At 43.1% G+C, this 20,643-nt stretch overlaps 1 protein-coding gene across 2 annotated transcripts in view; it reads right to left on the bottom strand.

Annotated features, from left to right (window-relative positions):
• The window catches only part of BCL7C (BAF chromatin remodeling complex subunit BCL7C), a 40,318-nt gene extending 20,330 nt beyond the window's left edge, over positions 1–19,988 (bottom strand). The window contains exons 1-2 of one of the 2 annotated variants that reach the window (XR_014966775.1): positions 19,631–19,988; positions 18,844–18,922 (exon numbers count right to left, since the gene is read on the bottom strand). Coding sequence is in view for 1 of the 2 variants with exons in the window: in XM_085618751.1 (XP_085474877.1) it covers positions 18,844–18,922; positions 19,631–19,722 (171 nt within the window). In the remaining variant the exon portion in view is untranslated. The remainder of the gene's footprint in view (positions 1–18,843; positions 18,923–19,630) is intronic. The other variant, XM_085618751.1, reaches the window with a different exon arrangement.
• Between the last annotated feature and the right edge of the window lie 655 nt (positions 19,989–20,643).

Below are 20,643 nucleotides of genomic sequence, written 5' to 3'. Positions count from 1 at the left end.
CCCTCAAGAGTGGGATTTACTCATGTACAGCATTACACCATCATGGGGTAATATTTTACACGAGTAAAAAGATTTGATAGTGCAAAGTCACCTTTTATAAATACCTTGCATTGTTAAATCTTGCAATTTGTACACTTAAATCAGATTCTCATTCACAAATGCATTTGTGAATAAGGCACTTTAATATTGCATTTCTCAACTGCTGGTGTTTTTGCTCCACCACCTAATGGTGAGGATTCTTCATTACATTACTCCTTTAGTTTATTATTTTTCCTTCCCCCCCCCCCCCAACACGCTGCTAAAGGTATGCCCTTCTGTTGGTCAGCATATTCACCTAGAGCCAATGACTCCTCATACTGACTCACCACAGTAGCCCTCATAGCCAGGGCTTCGTTATATCTGGAAGAGCCAGCTACCATGCGATACATCAACTGGCCAGCAGCCTTTTGCCTTTGCCTAGTATTGAAAATTATTTCCTTGAATATACTAAACATCCAACAAATTTAATAAAATAGCAGTACGAGTCGGTTTTTATTTTTGCCGCGTAAACCTGTAACAGCATCATCGTCAGTAGCTGTATCGCATTTTAAGTGATGAAAGCTTGTTCTCAAAGTACAAATACTAATCTATTTATCAATTATGTAATTGAGGAGCAAGATAATAGGCAATTGGTATTGTGGATTTGAACCATGTTTGCACAATTGATTCTATGCCTACATGGTTGCCTGTACCTTGATCAAATAATATATTGTTGTAACAAGAATGGACTGATTGTATTTTTTTTGTTGTTTTTTGTGATAGTTGTAGTTTATGTGGTGCTTTATTTGCACAAAGTCCTAATAAAGTAATAAATGTAAAAGAAACAAAGGCAGAGCTGTCAAAGGATACAAGGTCAGATTTATAGGTTGGTGGACGGAGTACAGTCCGTCAGGCTGGTAGAGAATAATATGTCCTCCCGTGTAGGACTACAGTCTGCCAAATTTAGAGGTCACCGCTGGCCCAGTTGTGAGTTCTGTAGCTAGACAGGAACCGCCATCATGGTCCCACCAAACTTTACAAATGTTTTTGCTTTTCAAAAACAAACTACCAAAGTCTGAGTCAGCTGTGAAAAAAAAAATAACTAATGACCTTACACCCAGGGAGTTTGTTCCCTGGGTGTCTGGCTTAATAATTTTTTCTGTCACTGACACACAGAACAAGCATTTGCAATGCAATAGGTCTCGCATTTACGTGAGTTATGCTATTGGCATCGTAAATAACAATGCCTTTTATTTAAGTTTTAAAAACCAAAACATAAATAAAAGGCATTGTCATTTACAATGCCAATAGCTCAAACTCTCGTCAATGCAAGACCTATTGCATTGCAAAGGCTTGTTTACGACAGATGACGGGGAGGAGCTGCTTCAGGGGCTGGGATGTCAAGCAGTCTCTTTTGTGACTGAGCTAGTGCAAATATTAGCCAATGATTACAGCATTTCTCCCTCCCAGTCCCCAGGGCACGATGTATTAGAACACACAGGTGTATAGATGATTTCTCCTGAAATGTGTGGCTCTTGCCTCTTGAAATACAACCCGTTATGTCAATAAACCCCTCCAATTTGTTTATGCTAAACTCTATCTTGCTTACTTTTGTTTCATGCTCGCTTTCAATGTATTTTTTTGTTTGTTGTATGTTGTATGTTTATATAGCGCACACCGCATTGCTTATAGGCGCTTGTCAAAGGCATCATTTGTAACAGAGGAACAACCATCTCAGAGCACATCTTAAATGTTTTTTGCTTCCATAGATGGGGATAGCACAAAAAATCCTTTTTGTCAAGAGATCTTCTTGTATTGCATGCTGAATTAAGGTAAATTTCAAAGGACACATCGAAGGCTTGCCTTCAGCCTACACATAGCACAAGTAACATGCTACTAAGCTGCCGAATGCGCCAATGTTGAATACCACAAACTATGGTCGCATACATCTTCGAAGTAGAAATAGAGCAGAAATATACATCTATGAGTGTGACTTTCATCAAGTTGTTTTTGCCATCAGCACTAAGCATGCTAGGATTTGTAGGCCCGTAATTATAATCGACTAACTGAAAATGCACGTGCCAGCATTTTTAATTCTTTCACTGAAAAGTCAGCACTGATTTTTTTACTGACATCCATCCAATGACACTGGTCCATTACATGGAGTCCTAGCGGGCCGAGCCAGACATGGGGATAAAGCTTCTAGCGGCTGCCGCCTCTTCCTAGGGGCCCGAGAGGTCCTAGAGTCCGCAGGCCTAGTGTCCCTGGCAGTCTTTCTGACCCGCATAAGGTCCAGGCTGTGGGAACAGAGCACAGCCCTAAACAGTGTTTGTTTTGTTTGCATAGCGCACACTCCAGGACTTAATGTCCCTCTCCGAAGGTGCTTCGCTCCGCAGTGAAAGGTGCTTTCATGGACCAGTACAGCGCTTCCGCCTGCAGCGCCAGGGCTGACTGGCCTTTGATACTTGGCGCCGTTTGCGCATTCCTTCCAGTGACCTCACCGTATGTGCACGGTGCACCGTTCATCATGCGCCGTCCTGACAGGCTGTCAATGCTGCACACTCGGGAGCGCGCTCTGAGATTTACTGTCACTGGCAGCGCGGAGAGCCCTTCACCTGGGGGTACGGTGAGCCCATCACATGGGGCACGGACGTAATGTCAAGTCTAGTGAACAGTAGTATTAGCAGGAAATGCACGATAACTCATATTGTCCTTGATTGAACTTATGACACCATATTTTAAAACCAGTCTTTATAAAATATTGTATCCTGCAGTGGCAAAAAAAAAAAGCTTCAAGTGACAAGAGCTTTTAGTTGTTGTATGTGCTCGGAGTCATTTTTTACAATTCGTAGAGAATTCAGATTTATAATAGCATGGTATGGTATTAGATTTTCCCCAGTTAATAATGTTTTATTGGGGAGGAGCCTAGCGCTTGACCAAGATGGCCGCGTGAGCCTTGAGCTCCCGCGACCCTCGCGCCCTCCTGCAATCATCCTGTCCTAAATCCTGATTTTCATGCACGGAATCCTGCAGATGAGTCACAGCTGGGGCGATTGACGTTGTCCGGGCTAAGATCGCCCACCGGGGACCGAAGTTGTGCATGGCGGAAGATTGCGGCCTACCTCCGAAGGATGCCAGGGGCTTGCGTTGGCAGGATGCCCGGCCACTAATTGAACAACAGCGGCCTTGGGAGGTGTGAACTGGCGGACGGGTGCTGCTGCACTTTCACTTTCGCTTTCTCGCCCTTTGCTTGCTCTGGGTTGGGAGTGCTTCGTGCCGATCCCCTGTTATCTGGAAGACCTCCACTCGACCCTGGTTGGCTGCTGAAGTCCTAGTTGACCCTGTTTCCTCGGGCTGAGTGAGGGACGTCTTTTTGCGACTGACCGCCCTGCTGTTCGAGATGTCGACCAAATCGGAGGCAGACAAGCCGAAGTCTAAGACTACCAGGCGGGGAGGCTATACCCAATCCAACAATATGGATCGCTATGCCCAGCAGAAGGGGTCGCCTGGTGGATCGGGACAGTCGCTGGAAGCACAGAAGGCCGATTTATCCCCTGCCTCGGAGTGATCATTGCAGGATATCAAGGGGGCGATAGATGGGATGCAATCATCGATTGGGCGACAGTTCGAGACCCTGGCGCACAAGGTGGACATGATTTTGGTCGATGTCAACTTGATTCGCGCGGACCTGGGCAAAACCAATGAGCGGGTCAAATCCCTGGACCTCAAGACTACTGGCCTCGCGGACGATGTCTCGAAACTCCAGGCTGAGGTTCGTAAATTACGAACCGCGAATGACCTCTCTGCCCGCCGGCTCGAAGACTTTGAAGGTCGGGCCCGGCGCAATAATGTGCGCCTTATTGGGGTCCCGGAAACTTCGGAGGAGCTCTCCGTGGATTTACTCGTCGAGGACTTGGTGGTGAATCATCTTGCGCCTAAAGGCCTCGGCAAGTTTTTTGCGGTTGAGCGGGCTCACCGAGTGCCTGGCGGACGGCCTAAGGTGGGAGCCCCCCCGCGGCCGATTGTCGCCCGGATCTTTCATTTTCGGGATCGAGACGCTATCCTGCAAGCATCGAGGGTGACAGGCCCGGTGCCTTTTCAGAATGCCTCTGTGAGCTTTTATCCTGACTTCACCCAGATGGTGCAGAAACAGAGGCAGAGTTTCCTGGGGGTGAAGCGGCGGCTTAGGGAGATGGACCTGAAGTATGCCATGCTTTTCCCCGCCAGGCTACGTGTGGTGTACGAGGATCGGACTTTCTTCTTCGAATCACCGGACATGGCAGGGGACTGGTTGGATGCGCTCCCTCGGCGACAGCCCGGCCGGGACCGCGTGGATGGAGCGGAAGGCGACCGGGATGGACAGAAGTGATACCTCCGGTTTCGGTCTGTTTTGACTCAGCCCCGGACAGTGACTCGCACCCTACTGCAGTAATGGGAGGGCGGCGGGGGGAAGATAGGAGCTCTTTCCTCCCTTGGGGTACTTTTTGTAGATTTGTTTTTGATAGGGCGACAGGCACACTGCAAGTTGGGGGGGCTTTGTAAGCTGACGCAGGGGTGCACGGAGGGGGGGGATTCGGGATGTTGGGGTTGTTGTTGGGGGTTGTTTTTTTCTCGCAAGGCGTAGCAATTGTTGTCAGTATTGTCCGATCGTGGTTCTCCGGGGGGGGTGGAGGTCTCTTTGTGTTTGGGGATGGGGGATAGGGGCTTAAACATAATTAGCTGGAATGTCAATGACTTAGGAAAAAAAAAAAAAAAAAAAAAAATAATGTTTTATTGCGTGTTTTTGTTTACTTTTTGTATAGTCGCGTTAATATGGACAAATTCGAAGTCTTACATTTTATTGATGTTTCACAAACGAAGGTCTAAATAAACCAAATTTAAATTTCACTGCACTTTTAACAAGCATATTCTCTTCAGTAGCCTCCGGGTTGAGTGTGTTTTTTTGGCCAAAGCACCGCAATACCTTCAGGTTGCGTTTCAGGCATTTAACAAAGCAGGACATGTGATCACGCTGTGCGCCAGACGCGTGCATGTCTCTTAAACAAGCACGCATGGGAGCGTGTGAGGCAGAGGAGACGCCATGCGTGTGCAAATCGCTTGTCCGTGCGCGCACATGGTTTGTCTCCCTTCGAGCACCAAACCCACAACAATAGTCTCGCCAAGGCACAGCAGCACATGCGCTGCATTCGCTAGGCGAGACCTAAAAATGGCATCCTAAATAATGCTCTGCTTTCTACACCCCAAGCTTTTTCTCCTGGTCTCCGCTCTAATCTGCACCACAGTGAGGCATAACCATTGGATTGTTTATCTTGAAGAAGTAGTCTTAGGCTGAGATTATTCACTCTTACGCCAGCATTCATTCACTCTTCCATATATAGCCCTTAGTGTAGCTCATGATAGCCTTTACTGTAGCTTATGAAATCTACAGTCAAATGAACCATCTACACAAACAGTGGGTTCAAGAACCAAAACCATCATTTATGTGCAGCCATTTGCCGTACTCTGTTAATCACCTTTATTGCTGTTGGGTGTGCTGCGAGTTCACATCTCACATATTCCATACACTGGTGACTCCCACTGCTAAGAAGGGACATTTTCTCTTGGCAGTGATGGTAGCAGCAGTGTGGTGTTTGCCATTAGGTTGATGTTGCTAAAACAAAGGCAAGTTCTCCCAAAGGTAGATCTCAGTTGGCCTGTGAGCTTGCTGGCAAAAAAATAACAAGCATTGGCAAAGCCAATAGGGCTCTCTTATGCAAGAGTGATTAGCTTTGCCAATGTGCTTTAGCCATGTTGTTCACCAGCTTGGCTGCTGGTCAGCATGGCTAGGAGTTAGTGGCGTGGAGGAGAGTGGAGTGGCAGAGAGTGTTGTGTACTGGAAAAGCCTAGTGTGGAGTCACGTAGAGTGGCATACACTGGAGTGGCATGGAGTAGATTGGATGCGTGTAGAGTGCACTGGCATAGAGTGTTCGAAAGTACAGTGGCGTAGAATGCAGAGTCACTGAATTCAGCAGCGTAGATTGAAATGGTGCATAGTAGAGGGCAGTGAGGCAGGGCGCAGAGTGGAGTGGCGTGGAGTTGAGTGATGCAGAGGGCAGTGGCACAGGGAAGAGGAGTGGCAAAGAGTGCAGTAGAGTAGTGCAGAGTAGGGCATTGTGCTGTAGAGTGCAGTGGCATAGATTGCAGTGGCTTGGAGTGGTGCAGCGTAGAGTGGAGTAGTGTAGAGTGGCGGAGAGCATAGTATCGGAGTACAGTGATGGAGAGTAAAGTGTAGTGGCATAGAGTGCAGTGAGAGTGCAGTTGTGTAGAGTGCAGATGTTAAGAATATTGTGTTGTAGAGCGATGTGGCATAGAGTGAAGTTGTGTTGAGTGCAGTGGCTTAGCGTGCAGTGGTGCAGAGTACATTAGAGTGGCGCACAGTGGATTGGCATAGAGTGCAGGGCATAGAGTTCAGCGTTGCAAGAGTAAAGTGCATTGGCGTAATGTTTGTTGGCGTAGAGTGCAGTGTTGCAGAGTGGCATAGAGTGGAGTCATGCAGAGTAGATTGGTGTGGTCTAGACTGGAGTGGTGTAGAGTGCAGTAGCGAAGAGTGCATGGTGTAGAGTAGTGAAGAGTGCATTAGCATAAGGCAGAGTGGTACGGGGTAGAGGTGAGAGGCAGAGTAGAGAGGCTTGGTGTAGAGTGGTGCAGGGTAGAGTGGAGTATTCGTGGTGTAGTAGCACAATGCCATTAGAGAAAACACATTTTCAATTGAAATGACCATTACATTTGCACAGATAGAGTTGTACTAATATAACTATACAGTGCACAGACGAAAATGTGTGGAAAGTGCATCACCTAGTGTAATGATTTGGTTTGATCATATTAAAGTATTTATTTACATCACACTTCAGAAATAACTAAAAACGTGCTCCACTTGTGTTCCTAATTCTGATATTTTCTGAAAAACGTACACAGTTCATTTAAATGTTGTTGTGTGCTAGACAAACAATCTTTCCTACCCCCAGTATCCAGTAAGATTGCCAGATAAATCCTCTCACTTTAAAGTCAGAGGAAGAAAAGTATACAAGGACCTGCGAAAGACGACACCTGACATTTGACCTCGTTCTGTGAATGCACAGCAAATGTGATGAGTCAAGAATATGATTTACAGGTCTGTTTACAGAAAGGGAGAACTCAGAAGGATACTGTAAATGAGGGTTGGGCAAGGGAAGGCATGAACTCGATTTGGACAGCCTAAAACAAACAAACAAAGCCAGCAAATGGAAAGCAAGAAAATGTGAGTTACAAACCAAAAAGCCAATGGCAAGCAACGGGCAGAATGCATTCCAAGGTCACCTTTCTGAATGTCCCCAAGATGTTTTTAGCAAACCTGTCTGGTAGGCTGCAACCTAAAAATCAGACTGTTAACTTTGTTTGCTGAAGTAAATGCACGAAGCTTTAAACTTGTCGTCTCCTCCAAGACTTTGTCAAATGAGTTTCCAGCTTGGCCTTAGGAGTTATTTCATGAACTGGCAGCAGACCACTGCTAATGTCTCGGAAATCAAGAAGGGGCAGAGAGGGATTTAGGTCCAGACACTTAACCTTCCAAAATAAATGATCTTTACCAAAAGATTGCTGTTCCATCAGTATGGAAGGTTCCACAAGCCCACACTATGAGCCTGAATCCATCAGGTCATCAGCGGCATTTCCTTTGAGGAACATAATTCCTCACCCACTAATAAAGACACGCTTCATCATCAGGATGTGCTTGTCGCTGCAGTGCTCAACGGGCCCCATGTGGGGGCACTTAACCAGAGATCTTTTTATATGCCTCAACGTCTGAAGAGTACCGACCACTAACCTCTTCAGAGTATGAATCAAAAGGAGGTTTAAACAGTATGTAGACTGGTCTGTAATGTAAAATTAACTAAAGTTTCCCTCTAAACCAATTTTATTATTGCGGTCTCCATTCAACGGAATAAAAAATGGATCATAGGAAGGATAATGCTTCCTAGATCTGTTAAACTTTGGTGTGTTGATTTTACTAAAACAAGGGCCAGTTCTCCCAAAGGTTGAATTCAATTGGCTTGTGAGTTTCATTGTGGCAAAAAAAAGAAATACTATTAACTTTGTTTAATGAAGCGAATGTATAAAGCTTAACACTTATTGTCTCCTCCACGAGTTTGTCAGATGGGTTTTTCAACTTGGCCTCAGGAGTCACTTCATAAAATGGCAGCAGGCCACTGATGAGGTCTGCCAGGCAGGCTACCTGGTGGTGATGTGTCTGCCATCCTTTGCTTGTGCCACTATGCTACGTCAGGGTTGCGTCTTCTTCTAGGTTATGTCAGCCATTAAGCTTCTTCTTACTATCAGTGGAAGAATTCTAAGCTTCTGCGCAGACAGTTTGAGTATTTTGGTGAAAATATTATAGGCTGCACGGCTGTCTGCAGCTAACAAGGTAGGTAGCTTCACGTCAGTATAAATAGTAGCTGTTGAAATAAGAGCAGATGGGTAGGAAAAAACAACTTTATACCCTGTCTGATTCATAGGACCAAAGTAGTAATTGTGATCACATTTAAGAGAAAAAAGAAAAGGTTATCTACTTTTTTTCCTTTGGTGGGGGAGCATGGACGTAGTGCATTGGTGCGTTAGAAGGGTAAATCTGAGTTTGGCGTAAATAAACTCTGCTCTGCGGTGGACATTGTACTGACCCCTGTGGGCTATTTAAGCCACTGGGGGATGCAGATAATGCAAAAAGACCTCTCCAGGACTTCCTACCTCCTTCATTGCTTCTGTATCATCAGTCCAGTGTACATGTTTGCTCTCTCTAGAATAATGGCAGCCTAGCTGTGGAAAAGTGAGCATTCTTCTTTTTTCCCATTACTCTTTCATTTTTTACCCACAAATAAAACAAATGATGTCAATAATCGGGAGCTGTACATAAATGCAAAATAACAGTATTACAATTAATTATATACAGAATAACAATTGAACAAGGAATAAAAGAATAGTAAAGAAAAAGCCTGGTATTATAGTACCAGTTTCACACATACATAATCGATTGTCCCCAATAAGTGCAAATATATGTAATATAAGTGATAATAAAATGAAAAAGGAAAAAAAACTGAGTTATTTGACAGTAAGCTTGAAACTGAAAATATTCATACACTCATCAATAATAAAAGCACATTTAAAAAGTAATCAACCAAGAACATAAAAAGGGTCTCCAAATAAGGTCAAGTTATCATCTAGTGTAAAAATCTTTTTTTTCAAATGTAGCTACTTCAAACAAATCTTCAAGCCAAGAGTGAATCATCGGAATAACATTGGTTTTCCAAAAACTTAATATGTTAACCTTAGCTAAACCAAGGGCTGTAGAGAGCCATTTAAACATACGAGCGGGTATAGAGGATAATTCTGATGTATAGTGTAGAAGTGATAGACGTTTTGTAAGGGGAGGGTAATGGAAAAGTGGTCTTTTAAATAAACTTAAATCTGATGTCACAACGCGCAGATGTTTGGACAGTCCCACAGTATGTGAACTATGTCGCTGTCTGGTGTTTTACATCTCCAGAAAAGGAAGTCAGAACCGAGAGTAGCTGAATAAAATGTAACCGGGGGACCAGTGCCAACGATGAAGAAGCTTAAAGTAGCTATATTTTAGATGGGAATCTGAGTCTTCTGTTATAGTTTTACAATAAACTATTCCAATGTTTGTCATGAGAACTGTGTGTGTAAACGTGATGACCACCCCATTCATAAATTGTAGGTGACTGAAGAAAAAAAATATCTAATCAGGATCGCATAAAGATGAGACAATACCCTTGAAGTTTTTCCATGTGTCAATATAATGAGCAACTGGGGATTGGGAAGTGATGTCAGGAGTTTTTGTCATGCTTAAAGCACGGGCAAATGAAAGTTGAGATTATCTATTGAATTGTGATGAAGGAAGATTAAATTCTTGTTGTAGGCTTGTGAATATTTTAGAGCATGCTGATGTGTGAACCCATCTGTAAAGTGATAAATTTTATGATTAATCCAGGTGGACCAATGAAGTTTGGCGCCTTTATATGTAATAGCATTATTCCAGAGTAGTGCTTGAGAGTGTAGATGAATATGAGATTTCATAATTGTGTGTGCTTTCAGCCAAGCTAACTGTGAAGAGTAAATGATAGGGCTAGTAGAATTTGTAAAGCGTGGGTTTTTAGCATACTATATGGCTAAGCCTATGTTAGAATGGAGTAGGGTTTGTTCAAGTTTAATCCAAATTGGAGTGTTGCTATAGCTGGGCAACATATAGATAGAATGTGCTAGTGCTGGAGCGGGTAGTACAATATTTTGTATACCCCCCCCATTCTGCATGTTTATATTAATCTGAATAATCAACTAATAGTAATCTTATTAATTTGTTTGCAGTGAAAGACTTATCAATTATATTAACAACAGAATTACACGTGGGAATTGCACTTTGAATGGCTAAACGAATTGTAAACTAACATGTATGCATACTAATAGTAGAAAATTAGAATATTGCATGATATATGTTGCTTTTGTGATGTAATTGTAAGTTGCGCATCATTTAGTGAGTATAAACGCTTTGGATGTTGCTATTCTGCTAGATAATTACTTACACATAAGGGTATTAGTGAGGGTTTAACATTTTATTAGCCATTTCCATGTCTTAATTACGTTTGTGTTTGTTTTGCTTAAGTTGACCATTTCGGCCTAATACAAAATGGCTGAACGAGACGCTGAACGTGACTGCTCCTGACAACACGAGGTTCTGGGTGAAGTGCGCATGCGTCACCGCCAGCAACAATGGCCTAGTCAAGGACGCTCCGGGAGCTTCGCCAACGATAATACAAAGGACTGTCTTAAAACCGGATCCATCAAGTGTGATGGCTTCATTTTGCGTACTATGTGAGAACTTGAACGGATGACCCCAAGTCTACCAATCAGAACTTTCCAACACCCCGATCTTGATACATTTTGACATTAATTTAATTATAAAAGTAGGTAGGGAAATGAACTAAAAAAAACTCTTCTTCTTTGACGAACTCGATTTCCTGACGTTATGATGACGGAGAGGACGGTGACACTGCTGGACAGCTGTTATCCTGAATTTTTGAGAGACTGAATTGCGGCCTGATTTTGATGAAATTTAAAGGTTTTTCCACGACTTGACTGACTTAGAGGACGACTATTAGCCAGAGTAGGTAAATATGATGTTCTGCGGTTCTAATGATGATTTGCAATTTTCTTAGATAAATGATATTTGATTAATTGACAAATATGTTGTGTCGATTATTTGAAGAAGAAAGCTAGGATAAAGAGTAGTGTAAGGATAAATGAATTTGATCACTAAAACCATATATAACAACTAAATGATTCATCTCCTAATGAGGGGAATATCTCAGGGTTGGAGTCAACGCATTTAGGGTTAGGTAAAGATATTCCTTTCATGTCAGCGTTTGGAAGCTTATTCCTCTAGGGAAGCAGATCAACGAAGAGTGAGTGTTGGTGTTATGGGCCCCACCAATGAATGTATTTGAGTGAATTTGCTATTGAGGTATTTGGTCTGCGACGAAAGGGGAATTTGATGTTCCACGCTGCAACACTAGCTGTTGTGCAATCCAATAATTCTCTAAATGAGAAAGTCGTAATCCACCTTTAGCTGGAGAGGAGTGTAGTTTCAAACCACTTAAGCGGGATTTATCACCACCCCAGACAAACCGGGGTATAGTGCATGTCATCGATTCAAAGAATGATTCTAGAATGTGGAATCATTCCAAAGATATAGCTACATTTAGGAATTGTATTCATCTTTATAATCTGTACTCTTCCCCATAATGATGAGTTCAGAAGCGACCAACGTTGAGAATCTCTGTTGATCTGTTCAACTATTGGATTCAAACTGTCTGGGATCATATCTTTCAAACCACTATTGAGATAAATCCCTAAGTATTTTTACCTCAAATGTAGCCAAGTAAAAGGTAGATCATTGATGGAGGCTATAGAAGTAGTTGGGGGTCATTGGTAGGGCTTCACATATAGTACAATTAATTTAGAGCCGAAAAATGAGAAAACATATTTAGCGGAGAGATTAAAGAGGTTGAAGACGATTTAGGGTGAGAAAGAGTCAGGAATATCATCTGCATAATAAAATGCTTTAATTTCCCCAGCGGGTGTGTCAATTACCTTAATATCAGTGTTGGATCTTATAGCAATATCTAACAGTTCCAAAGCTAAGAAAACAGTAATGGTGATAGCAGACAACCTTGTCTAGTACCACAAGGGATGTTACAGTATGGTGATGTGAATCCACCACAGGTAATAGCCGCTGTAGGTGAGTGATACATGCCACTAGTGAGGGTAATTAAATATTTACCAAAAACCCATTCCCTCCAATGTGCGAAACAAGTATATCCATTCTACTATATCAAAACCCTTCGCTGTTTCTAATGAAAAGGGGACTTCATCGTCTTGGTTATTCCTTGACTGCCATAAGAGATGTGAGATAGCTCAAACATGGTTGGTAGATGAACGACCTGGGACAAACCGAACCAGAGATGGGTATATTAATGAGGTAATAACCAAGTTAAGTCGGTTGGCTAGGACTTAGCTTGGATTTTAACATCTGTGTTTATTAAAGAAATGAGTCTATACCTAGAACATTCGAATAAGTCTTTACCAGGTTTTGGCATAACCATAATACGGGCCCTTTGAAATTCAGATGGTAAGTGTCCTTTTGCAGTTCTTCGTTAATAACAGATTTTAAGATTGGGACAGTGATATTCTTAGTAATCTTATAAATAAAATTCAATTGGGAACCCCCTCCCCCGCCCTCCCAGGGGCTTTACCAGTAGCTAAACTACCAACGGCTTTTAATATTTCCTCAGCTGTAATTTCACCTTCAAAGTTCCTGGGTTAATTTAGGGAGGTTGACTTTAGAAAAGAAATCCTCCTCTACTGATTGATCCAAACAATTTACAGAAGTATCTAATGATTCAAAATAATTTGGAAATTAGATAACATTTCTGATAGGTGTATAACTAGTTTGCCTTTAGAATTTCTAATAGCAGGGACCACTATGGACGATTCTTGTTGTTGTAATTGATAAGCTAAAAGTCTCCCAGCTTTTTCCCCTCTTTCACAGTGTCTGACGATTACGAAAAATACATTTTCCTGCTTGAGAAGCATATTTATTATCAAGAGTAAATTTCACTGATAGTAATTTCTGTAATGTGACTGATGAACATGTTTGAGAGCGAGTGGTTGTAAGAGTTGCGATTTCTTTTTCAAGGTTAATCCTGGTAATATTTGCTGGTTTCTTTTTAAATGCAGCATATTTCATTATTAGACCTCTCAGTACTGCTTTTACGGTGCCCCATAGTGTGTGAGCATTAACAACGGAATGTTCATTATCTTTTAGATATTGCTCCACATAAGTACACAATTTAAGTTTTTCTTAGGGGGTCTTATATGAGGAGTGATTAGATCTCAAATGAGGTTCTGGGGAACGGAAGAGTCCAAGATCCAAGCAGATTTCAATAAGGTCATGATCTGATATACTGCAGGGAATTATATTAGCCTGTTTTATTAATGGGAGAGCAGATGTAGAGGTCAATAAGTAATCTATTTAAACTGTATTTAATGTGGGTAGGAAGTGAATGTATAGTCCCTCTCATTCGGATGTAATAGTCTCCAGGGTTCTTGTAATGACTGATCCTTAATAACATTTAAGAGAAAATGTCTGTCTTTGTTATGATATAGGTCTGTTGTGCCCGATCTGAAATAGGTCTACGGTAATGTTCCAGTCCCCCCCCAGTAATACTTGAGAGGAGCCGAATGATGTCAATAATCTACTAAATTGGGAGAGAAAAGTTAGTTTGGAATCCGTTGGAGCGTATATTGAGCCTACGATTATAAATGTTTCACAAATTTGAAAGTTTAGCGAAGACATAGGGACCCTCTAGATCTTCTCAAGTTTGTAAAAATTGATATGGCAAGTGTTTATTAAAGGGAATGGCACCACCACATTTTCGTTGTGGAATGGAATCATTAACATTCCTCTTACAAGTAATAGTAGCATGTAGAACATGACCAACCCAATCTCGTTTAGGTTTTTCACATTCTTGGGGAGTAAGGTGTGTTTCTGGTAACAAAGCGATGTCCGGTTTACTATGACCAATTTAAGTGAGATTTTTTTTTACCTTTGATGAAGTGTGTTAATCAATGCACATTTAAAGAAAAAAAATGTAACAACTTCAGGCAAGTTGATTGCATAGTTGAAAAAAATAAAATAAGAAAAAGCAGTAATATTAGGCAATAAGTACATAAAAAAGAAATATGGCAATGTAGCAAAATACAAAATATATTTATGAGACAGTAAGTCTAGGTTATAAAATAGAACATTATTAGGTAAATTGATGACCATTGATCTAAAAAAAAAAAAAAAAAGCTACAAGATTATGAACAATGATCAGGTATGTGTCCAACAAACGTTCAGACAACGAAGAATAGCTTTTTAAAAACTTACACTTCTAACTTTGAACTGGGAGGATGGGTTTAAGGCAACGTGGAATTGAGGCCAACAGTATCATAAATATCACATAATGGTACCCTTTTATGATAATTAAATCAGGAAGATAAACCCATATTATTGCTCTGGAGTAGAGTATGAGCAATATACAAAAAAGGGGAAATATCGTTTAACCTTAAGTAAGAAAAGAAGGGAAGGGAAAGAAAAATAAAGAATGTAATAATCGCAATTTATGGTCTAAAATGAACCAATATGATATTCAAGAATGGATCAATATTAGGCGGAGAAAGAATTGAAGAAGAAAAAAAGATGAGTATAAGAAAGTTAGAAATAGAAATATAAAGAAGTAAAAATAAAAAGCATATACATTACAAATCCACAGAGAAATGCAAAAAAAAGTGAGCATTCTTGACAAACATCACGGTTCTCGATATCTCTGGCAAAACAATGGCCAACCTTGGATATATTATAGGAGTTTTTGACATTCTTGTGACTCCATTACATAATATGAGCTCTGTTACAATGCTGCTCATGTTGAAGTTGCTGTGATGATTTAGGACATAATTCAGGTTGTCCCTAGTGCAGTACTGGAAAATAATTATAATGGGTCTCCAAGATCTCGGAGTTCTACATCAATTCCATCTTGACGGGCTATTTGGAGGAAAATAACATACTGAAACCCTCTCAGAATGGTTTCCGTCCTGGCCACAGCACGGAATCTGCTCTGCTAGCTGTGACCAAACATCTGAGACGGGCCCTAGACGAGGGTCTTACCTCGGCACTGATCTTATTAGATCTTAGTGCCGCGCTCAACACTATGTCCCACCAGATCCTGCTGAGGAGGTTGGAGGAGGCGGGCATCGTGGACTCAGCCCTGGACTGGTTTGCCTCTTTTCTTTCAGAGAGGACCTTCCAGATAGCAGCCCCCCCCTTTAGTTTCTAGACTACCAAACAGGGGGTGCCGCAGGGCTCAGCCTTGAGCCCTACCCTCTTCAACTTGTATGTTCAACCGCTAGCTATGGTGGCTCAGAGCAGAGGGCTCACTGCAGTATCCTACGCGGATGATACACAGTTGGTAGTCACACTCTCTGACGAATCAACTCGGGACGCTTGCAAGTTTCGGAGTGATCTTGAGGCCGTCACGGAGTGGATGACTGCCAACTGTCTCCAGCTCAACGCCAGCAAGTCCTAGGTACTGCTGGTAGGGAAAGACTCTGGGCTATGGAGCGAGCACTGGTGGCCTGCCACTCTGGGACATGCACCTGCCCCCAAACAGGTGTTAAAAAATCTGGGTGTCTGGGTCGACTCCGCCCTAAGCTTTCAGACCCAAACCAAGAAGGTGATGGGCACCTGTTTTGGTACACTACGGGGGTTCAAACCGTTGCTGGGGTTTTTTGACCCCCCCCATTAGGCAGGTTATTGTTCAGGCTTCGATTCTGTCGAGACTAGACTATGCCAGCTCACTTTATCTGGGGTCTAACAAGTCTGAAATTGTCAGACTGCAAAGGGTCCTGGATGCGGCCGCCAGAACTCTCCTTGGCCTACCATCGACATGCTCTGCATCTAATGCTATTTGTTGGCTTCACTGGCTGCCTGTGGCCAAACATGTAGAGTTCAAGTCTCTCTGTATTTCATTTAAAATCTTGAACTCTTCATCCCCAGGTATTCTGGCCCGCCAACTTCTGTCAATGGGGCAGCATTTGGCGGCTATCCCTCGGGTGAGGATGGTCAGTGCCGGGGAGGGCGTTCCTTCCGTGCCCTCGCGCCAAAACTCTGGAACGCGCTCCCTATTTCCATTCGCAGCCTTAATAATTATTTGTCATTTCGTAAAGCAATCAAAACGTTTCTCTTCCCACCGTTGTAGGCCTTTTTTCTGTTAGAGGCTGTGCAGTTTTCTGCCATCATCGCCGGGACGCCCCTTTGCTAGTTGAGTGCTTTATAAAACCGCATGACATAACATGATAAATGGGGTAGATATGCCCCTGTGTGACAGGAGTACATGTGAGCACTTAGTGAAATTGACAAGCTGTTTGCATTTTGGCCCAAATGGCGTGTTGCAGGAAGTAGATTTAGCTAATTTATCAACAAAGCCACCTTTTTATTTCACAATGAGAAGTCTGTATTTTCAGAAACTGACAAGCTGATGTCTCAGACAAAGTTATTACATTTCAGAATTTGATTTAAGGCTGATATTTGAGAAATACTGCATGCATAGTTTACGTGAAGCTTATTGCTAAATGTGGTTGATTGGCATCACTTGCTGGTACGCTTCTGTTTCATTACTTGCATGAAGGCATCCTAACGACTGGGGAATATTCAAGAGCTGAGGCGTCTGCACTAGAAGCCTGTATAAGAATGTCTGGATTGCTGTAATGATCCTGCTTCTCCCCATTTCAGTGATCTACCTTAAGGACCGCTGATTTCCATACAACCACTTAGGCTCTGATTCAGAGTTTGTCAGAATTTTCTAACCCTTGTGTAAAGCTCTGTTCACTGGGGGCCTGAATTTTGAGTTGGTAGTATTTCGTGCCCCGGTAATTATGGGGTGTGTTAAATAAGTCACCCTTCACAAAATCACAGCAGGTCAAAATCGCAGAAAATCTAACAGAGAAAAGCGGTATGGTATTTACTGAGACATGTGGGTTCTTTTGTAGTAAGCACCTCAGTCTGTATGCTATACCCTATTTAACTCAGAATAGATGCTATCTAACGCGCCCAATACATTCCGATCCCGGGGGTGCCATATTTATCAGGTGTGATAAAAAACATCTTCAATCCAATAAACTTAGAACCAGGCCCAGACTGTGTGATGCTTGACCTCTCATGCCTTACCACAGCCTCTTGGCCTGCCCATCACTTATCGCTCTTACTAGCCCATTCATCTTCTTATGATGCATTCCCTCTTGGACTTTCCCATGGGCATACACACTAACAAAACAGAGGAGGGACTATTTACCATAGGCAGCATGAATTGAGGATATGTGAAGTGAAATTCTGGGAAACCATGTCACAGAAAGAGATGCCCCACTTCCAACCATATTCTTCACTTTTAAGGGACTGGGTCTCTGTGTTTACAGACTGATAGGAGATACATGTTTTGCTATATAGGATACATGAATCTTAAGACTATATTTATAATTGGTGTATTCACATTTAAAACTACATATGCACGTTTCTACTTGTCTGAATGGCTTTTGGCAAGACACAAACCAACATTTAAATATTAATACATGCATTCATAAACATTAATCATTTACACATTTTGAAAAAACATACATATCAGCCATGCCATTAAAAAAGCAGAGATTGCTTAAGAAGCAATGCATGCTCGAAAATATCTTCTATATTTGGAACTCAAATTGACATCAGACACCATATGAATATAATTATTTGCTGCAGATCAAAAAGTGTGACAATGTGTAGTGCGAATTATTGCCGCATGAGTGTGTTACAGAAAAAACAAATACAATATTGTACAAATGTGTTCTGTGACATTAACATCCATTTTTAAATGACCGTATTTAACTCAGATTACAAAATGGGCTCACTCTGGAGTGCAAATGTTCATCCGATAAATACTGATTGCATGGGGTGTGGTGCTTAACAGGAGCAGATTTGCACCTGATTCAGAGTCGAGAACTTGAAACGATGGATAACGCCAAAATGAATGTGTTACCCCCTGTACCAAGGTACAGAAGCTCATTTTAGGCACTATTTGCCTTAGGATTGCCCCCGTGTTTTTCCTGATCAAAGTCAAACGGGCAAAAGCCCAAGGTGCCCAATTTGCACCCGAGTTTTAATCTCATTTCCAGCGCAAACACCTGCTCGCGTCAGGATGGAGCCATATATACAATGGAGGAAGTAACACTATTCACGCGCAGTATGTTGTCCTAGTTTACTAGCTGTGGCATCCCCTTGCCTTTGGAGTCCCTAGGGGATATCCGACGCTGATTCACTGTTTTGCCCCCAAGCCACCTCCCTAAATGTCTGGGACCCAGAACTACATTTAAAATGTAGACCTCTGCAGGGAGTGCATTAACCATCCAAGCTTGCTTAATTGAATCACCAGCACCAAGCAGGTCACTTGGGGTTTCTAAGTCCCAGGGAAAGGATTAGTGCAGATGGCTGCAGCTCCACAGTGAAAAGAGATTTCTAGAGAGGCTCGTAGGGCTTTGGACTGAGTCGGTCCCATTTCGCGAGAGCACCGCTTTAATAAGATAAGTACTTTGAAAATGTGAGTATTCTCAACAGGGAATGGCCGACCAGCCAAAGACAGAAATGTACGGAGGAAACCGCTCACTCACCTCTTCCCGGGGATCGATAATTGGGACCCATTTGTAGATGCGCAGGGAGGTGTCGCCCACTGTCACCCAGCGCTTCTCCCTGCAGAGAGAACAAGAGGCAGGTCAGACGCAAAGCAGGCGCAACGCTGTCCGGCCATGCGACACTCCGTCCATTCCACTACTGAGGTCCGCACACAGCCAAAGAACGTCAACTCCGACCTGCAGGTCACGTGCAACGGTACTGAGAACCACGCGCAGCTCTGCCAGTGCACCCCGGTCTTGTCATGAAGCATTGTTACTGGAAACGACACACAACTCGAAGATGCGCATCTAACCTGCATTATCTGCTGCTGTTCAAGTACTGGAAATCAAACACACAACCACTGCATGCCAAGCTACACCAGACCACATGCAGCAGCCGCACTCTCTAGTGCATGAAACCTCGTGCAGCGCAGCCAGTGCACTGCAATCACATCATGAAGCACCACCAGCTGTTCTGTTACTGGGCCCCTCGCTCAGGTCTACCAATCCACAGCAACCAAACACTGCAGCACTTCCTGCTCTTCCAGTACTGGCAACCAGACACAGAGCGCTGCTGAAATACTTCAATCCAGCCAAGATCGACAGCGCTGGGACGCGCCTACAACTCTGCCTGTTCACATCACTCCTCTACTGTTAGCTAAGCGGAGCCTGCACACAACGCTCTATCAATGCACCTAGTAATGGGAGCCCGGAACAGCTCTGCGCGTGCATCCAATCCTCGCCCTCTGTAGGTCCTGTGGGGGGTCAGTCCGCTCCGTGCACTTACCATCGCCTAACCTTCTCGATCACCGCCATCACTTTCTTGATGTCATCTTTGGCCCGGCTTCGGGTCTCGGCCCTTGCTGTGCGCCCCGACATTCGGGCTCGACCCCTGCCTTTTGCACCCTTTGTATCAAAACCGCACCTTGAAAAGGGCCGATGGTGGCATAACTGCTATAGATATAATAAACAACGCGAGTACTTCATTTTGAATTCACGGCGGTGGGGGGTTTCGAACCCTCGTGATATCTTTTATAGACCCACACTTTTCCAAAGAACCTTTAACAAACAGAAAACACAACATCAGCAGGAAGTGAGGCGAAAAAGTTAGAATTAAGAAGAAAAAAAAGGAAAACGACATAAAAGAGAGTTTTACAGCCGGGGCGTCGCGTGCTCAGCGCCATCTATTGGTCGGAAGAGTCAATTTCTATCCGATTCCACTCGAGTCTAGGAGGAGACCACGGTATAATAGTGTCTCTATTCTTGGAGCAGCCCCGCTTCTGCTTATACCGATGCAAGGCATTTCATCCCTCGTCGAAACATTTCGGTTGCAAACCGTGCACCACCTTCCGTTTTGAAGAGATGTGTGAGTCTGGCTTCTGAAGCTTGGACACCATATTCCACATGTGACCCTTGCAGAAGAGGCCTCAGGTCATTGAACAAACATACTGCAAATGAGGCCTCCCGATCTGAACAAAACGTTACAGAACAGAAGAAAATACAGTGGCTGAGGTCTCCAGATAAGGAAGTAGCGAGAACATTAAATTCCCCACCTCGAGCTATACTTCGAATGTCGAGTGAGCGATGCGATTAAACCCTATCCAGCCTAGAAGTCCGTTCACACACCCTTTAAGCTTTTCACCCATTCATCCGTGTATCTTTTAATGCTTTCATCCATACATCCTTCCTTTACCATTATATCATCCACCGTCCCAACATTAGTCTTAATCCAGCCTTCCCCTCATACATCCTACCATTCGTCCATCCTTTGATCCCCCATGCATTCTATTAATCCATCCA

This window comes from Triturus cristatus, chromosome 7 (genome assembly GCF_964204655.1).
Source record: "Triturus cristatus chromosome 7, aTriCri1.1, whole genome shotgun sequence".
In the NCBI taxonomy this organism is placed as follows: domain Eukaryota; kingdom Metazoa; phylum Chordata; class Amphibia; order Caudata; family Salamandridae; genus Triturus; species Triturus cristatus.
The sequence above is the reverse complement of the archived record's forward strand: the minus strand, read 5'-3'. Positions and strand labels throughout refer to the sequence as shown.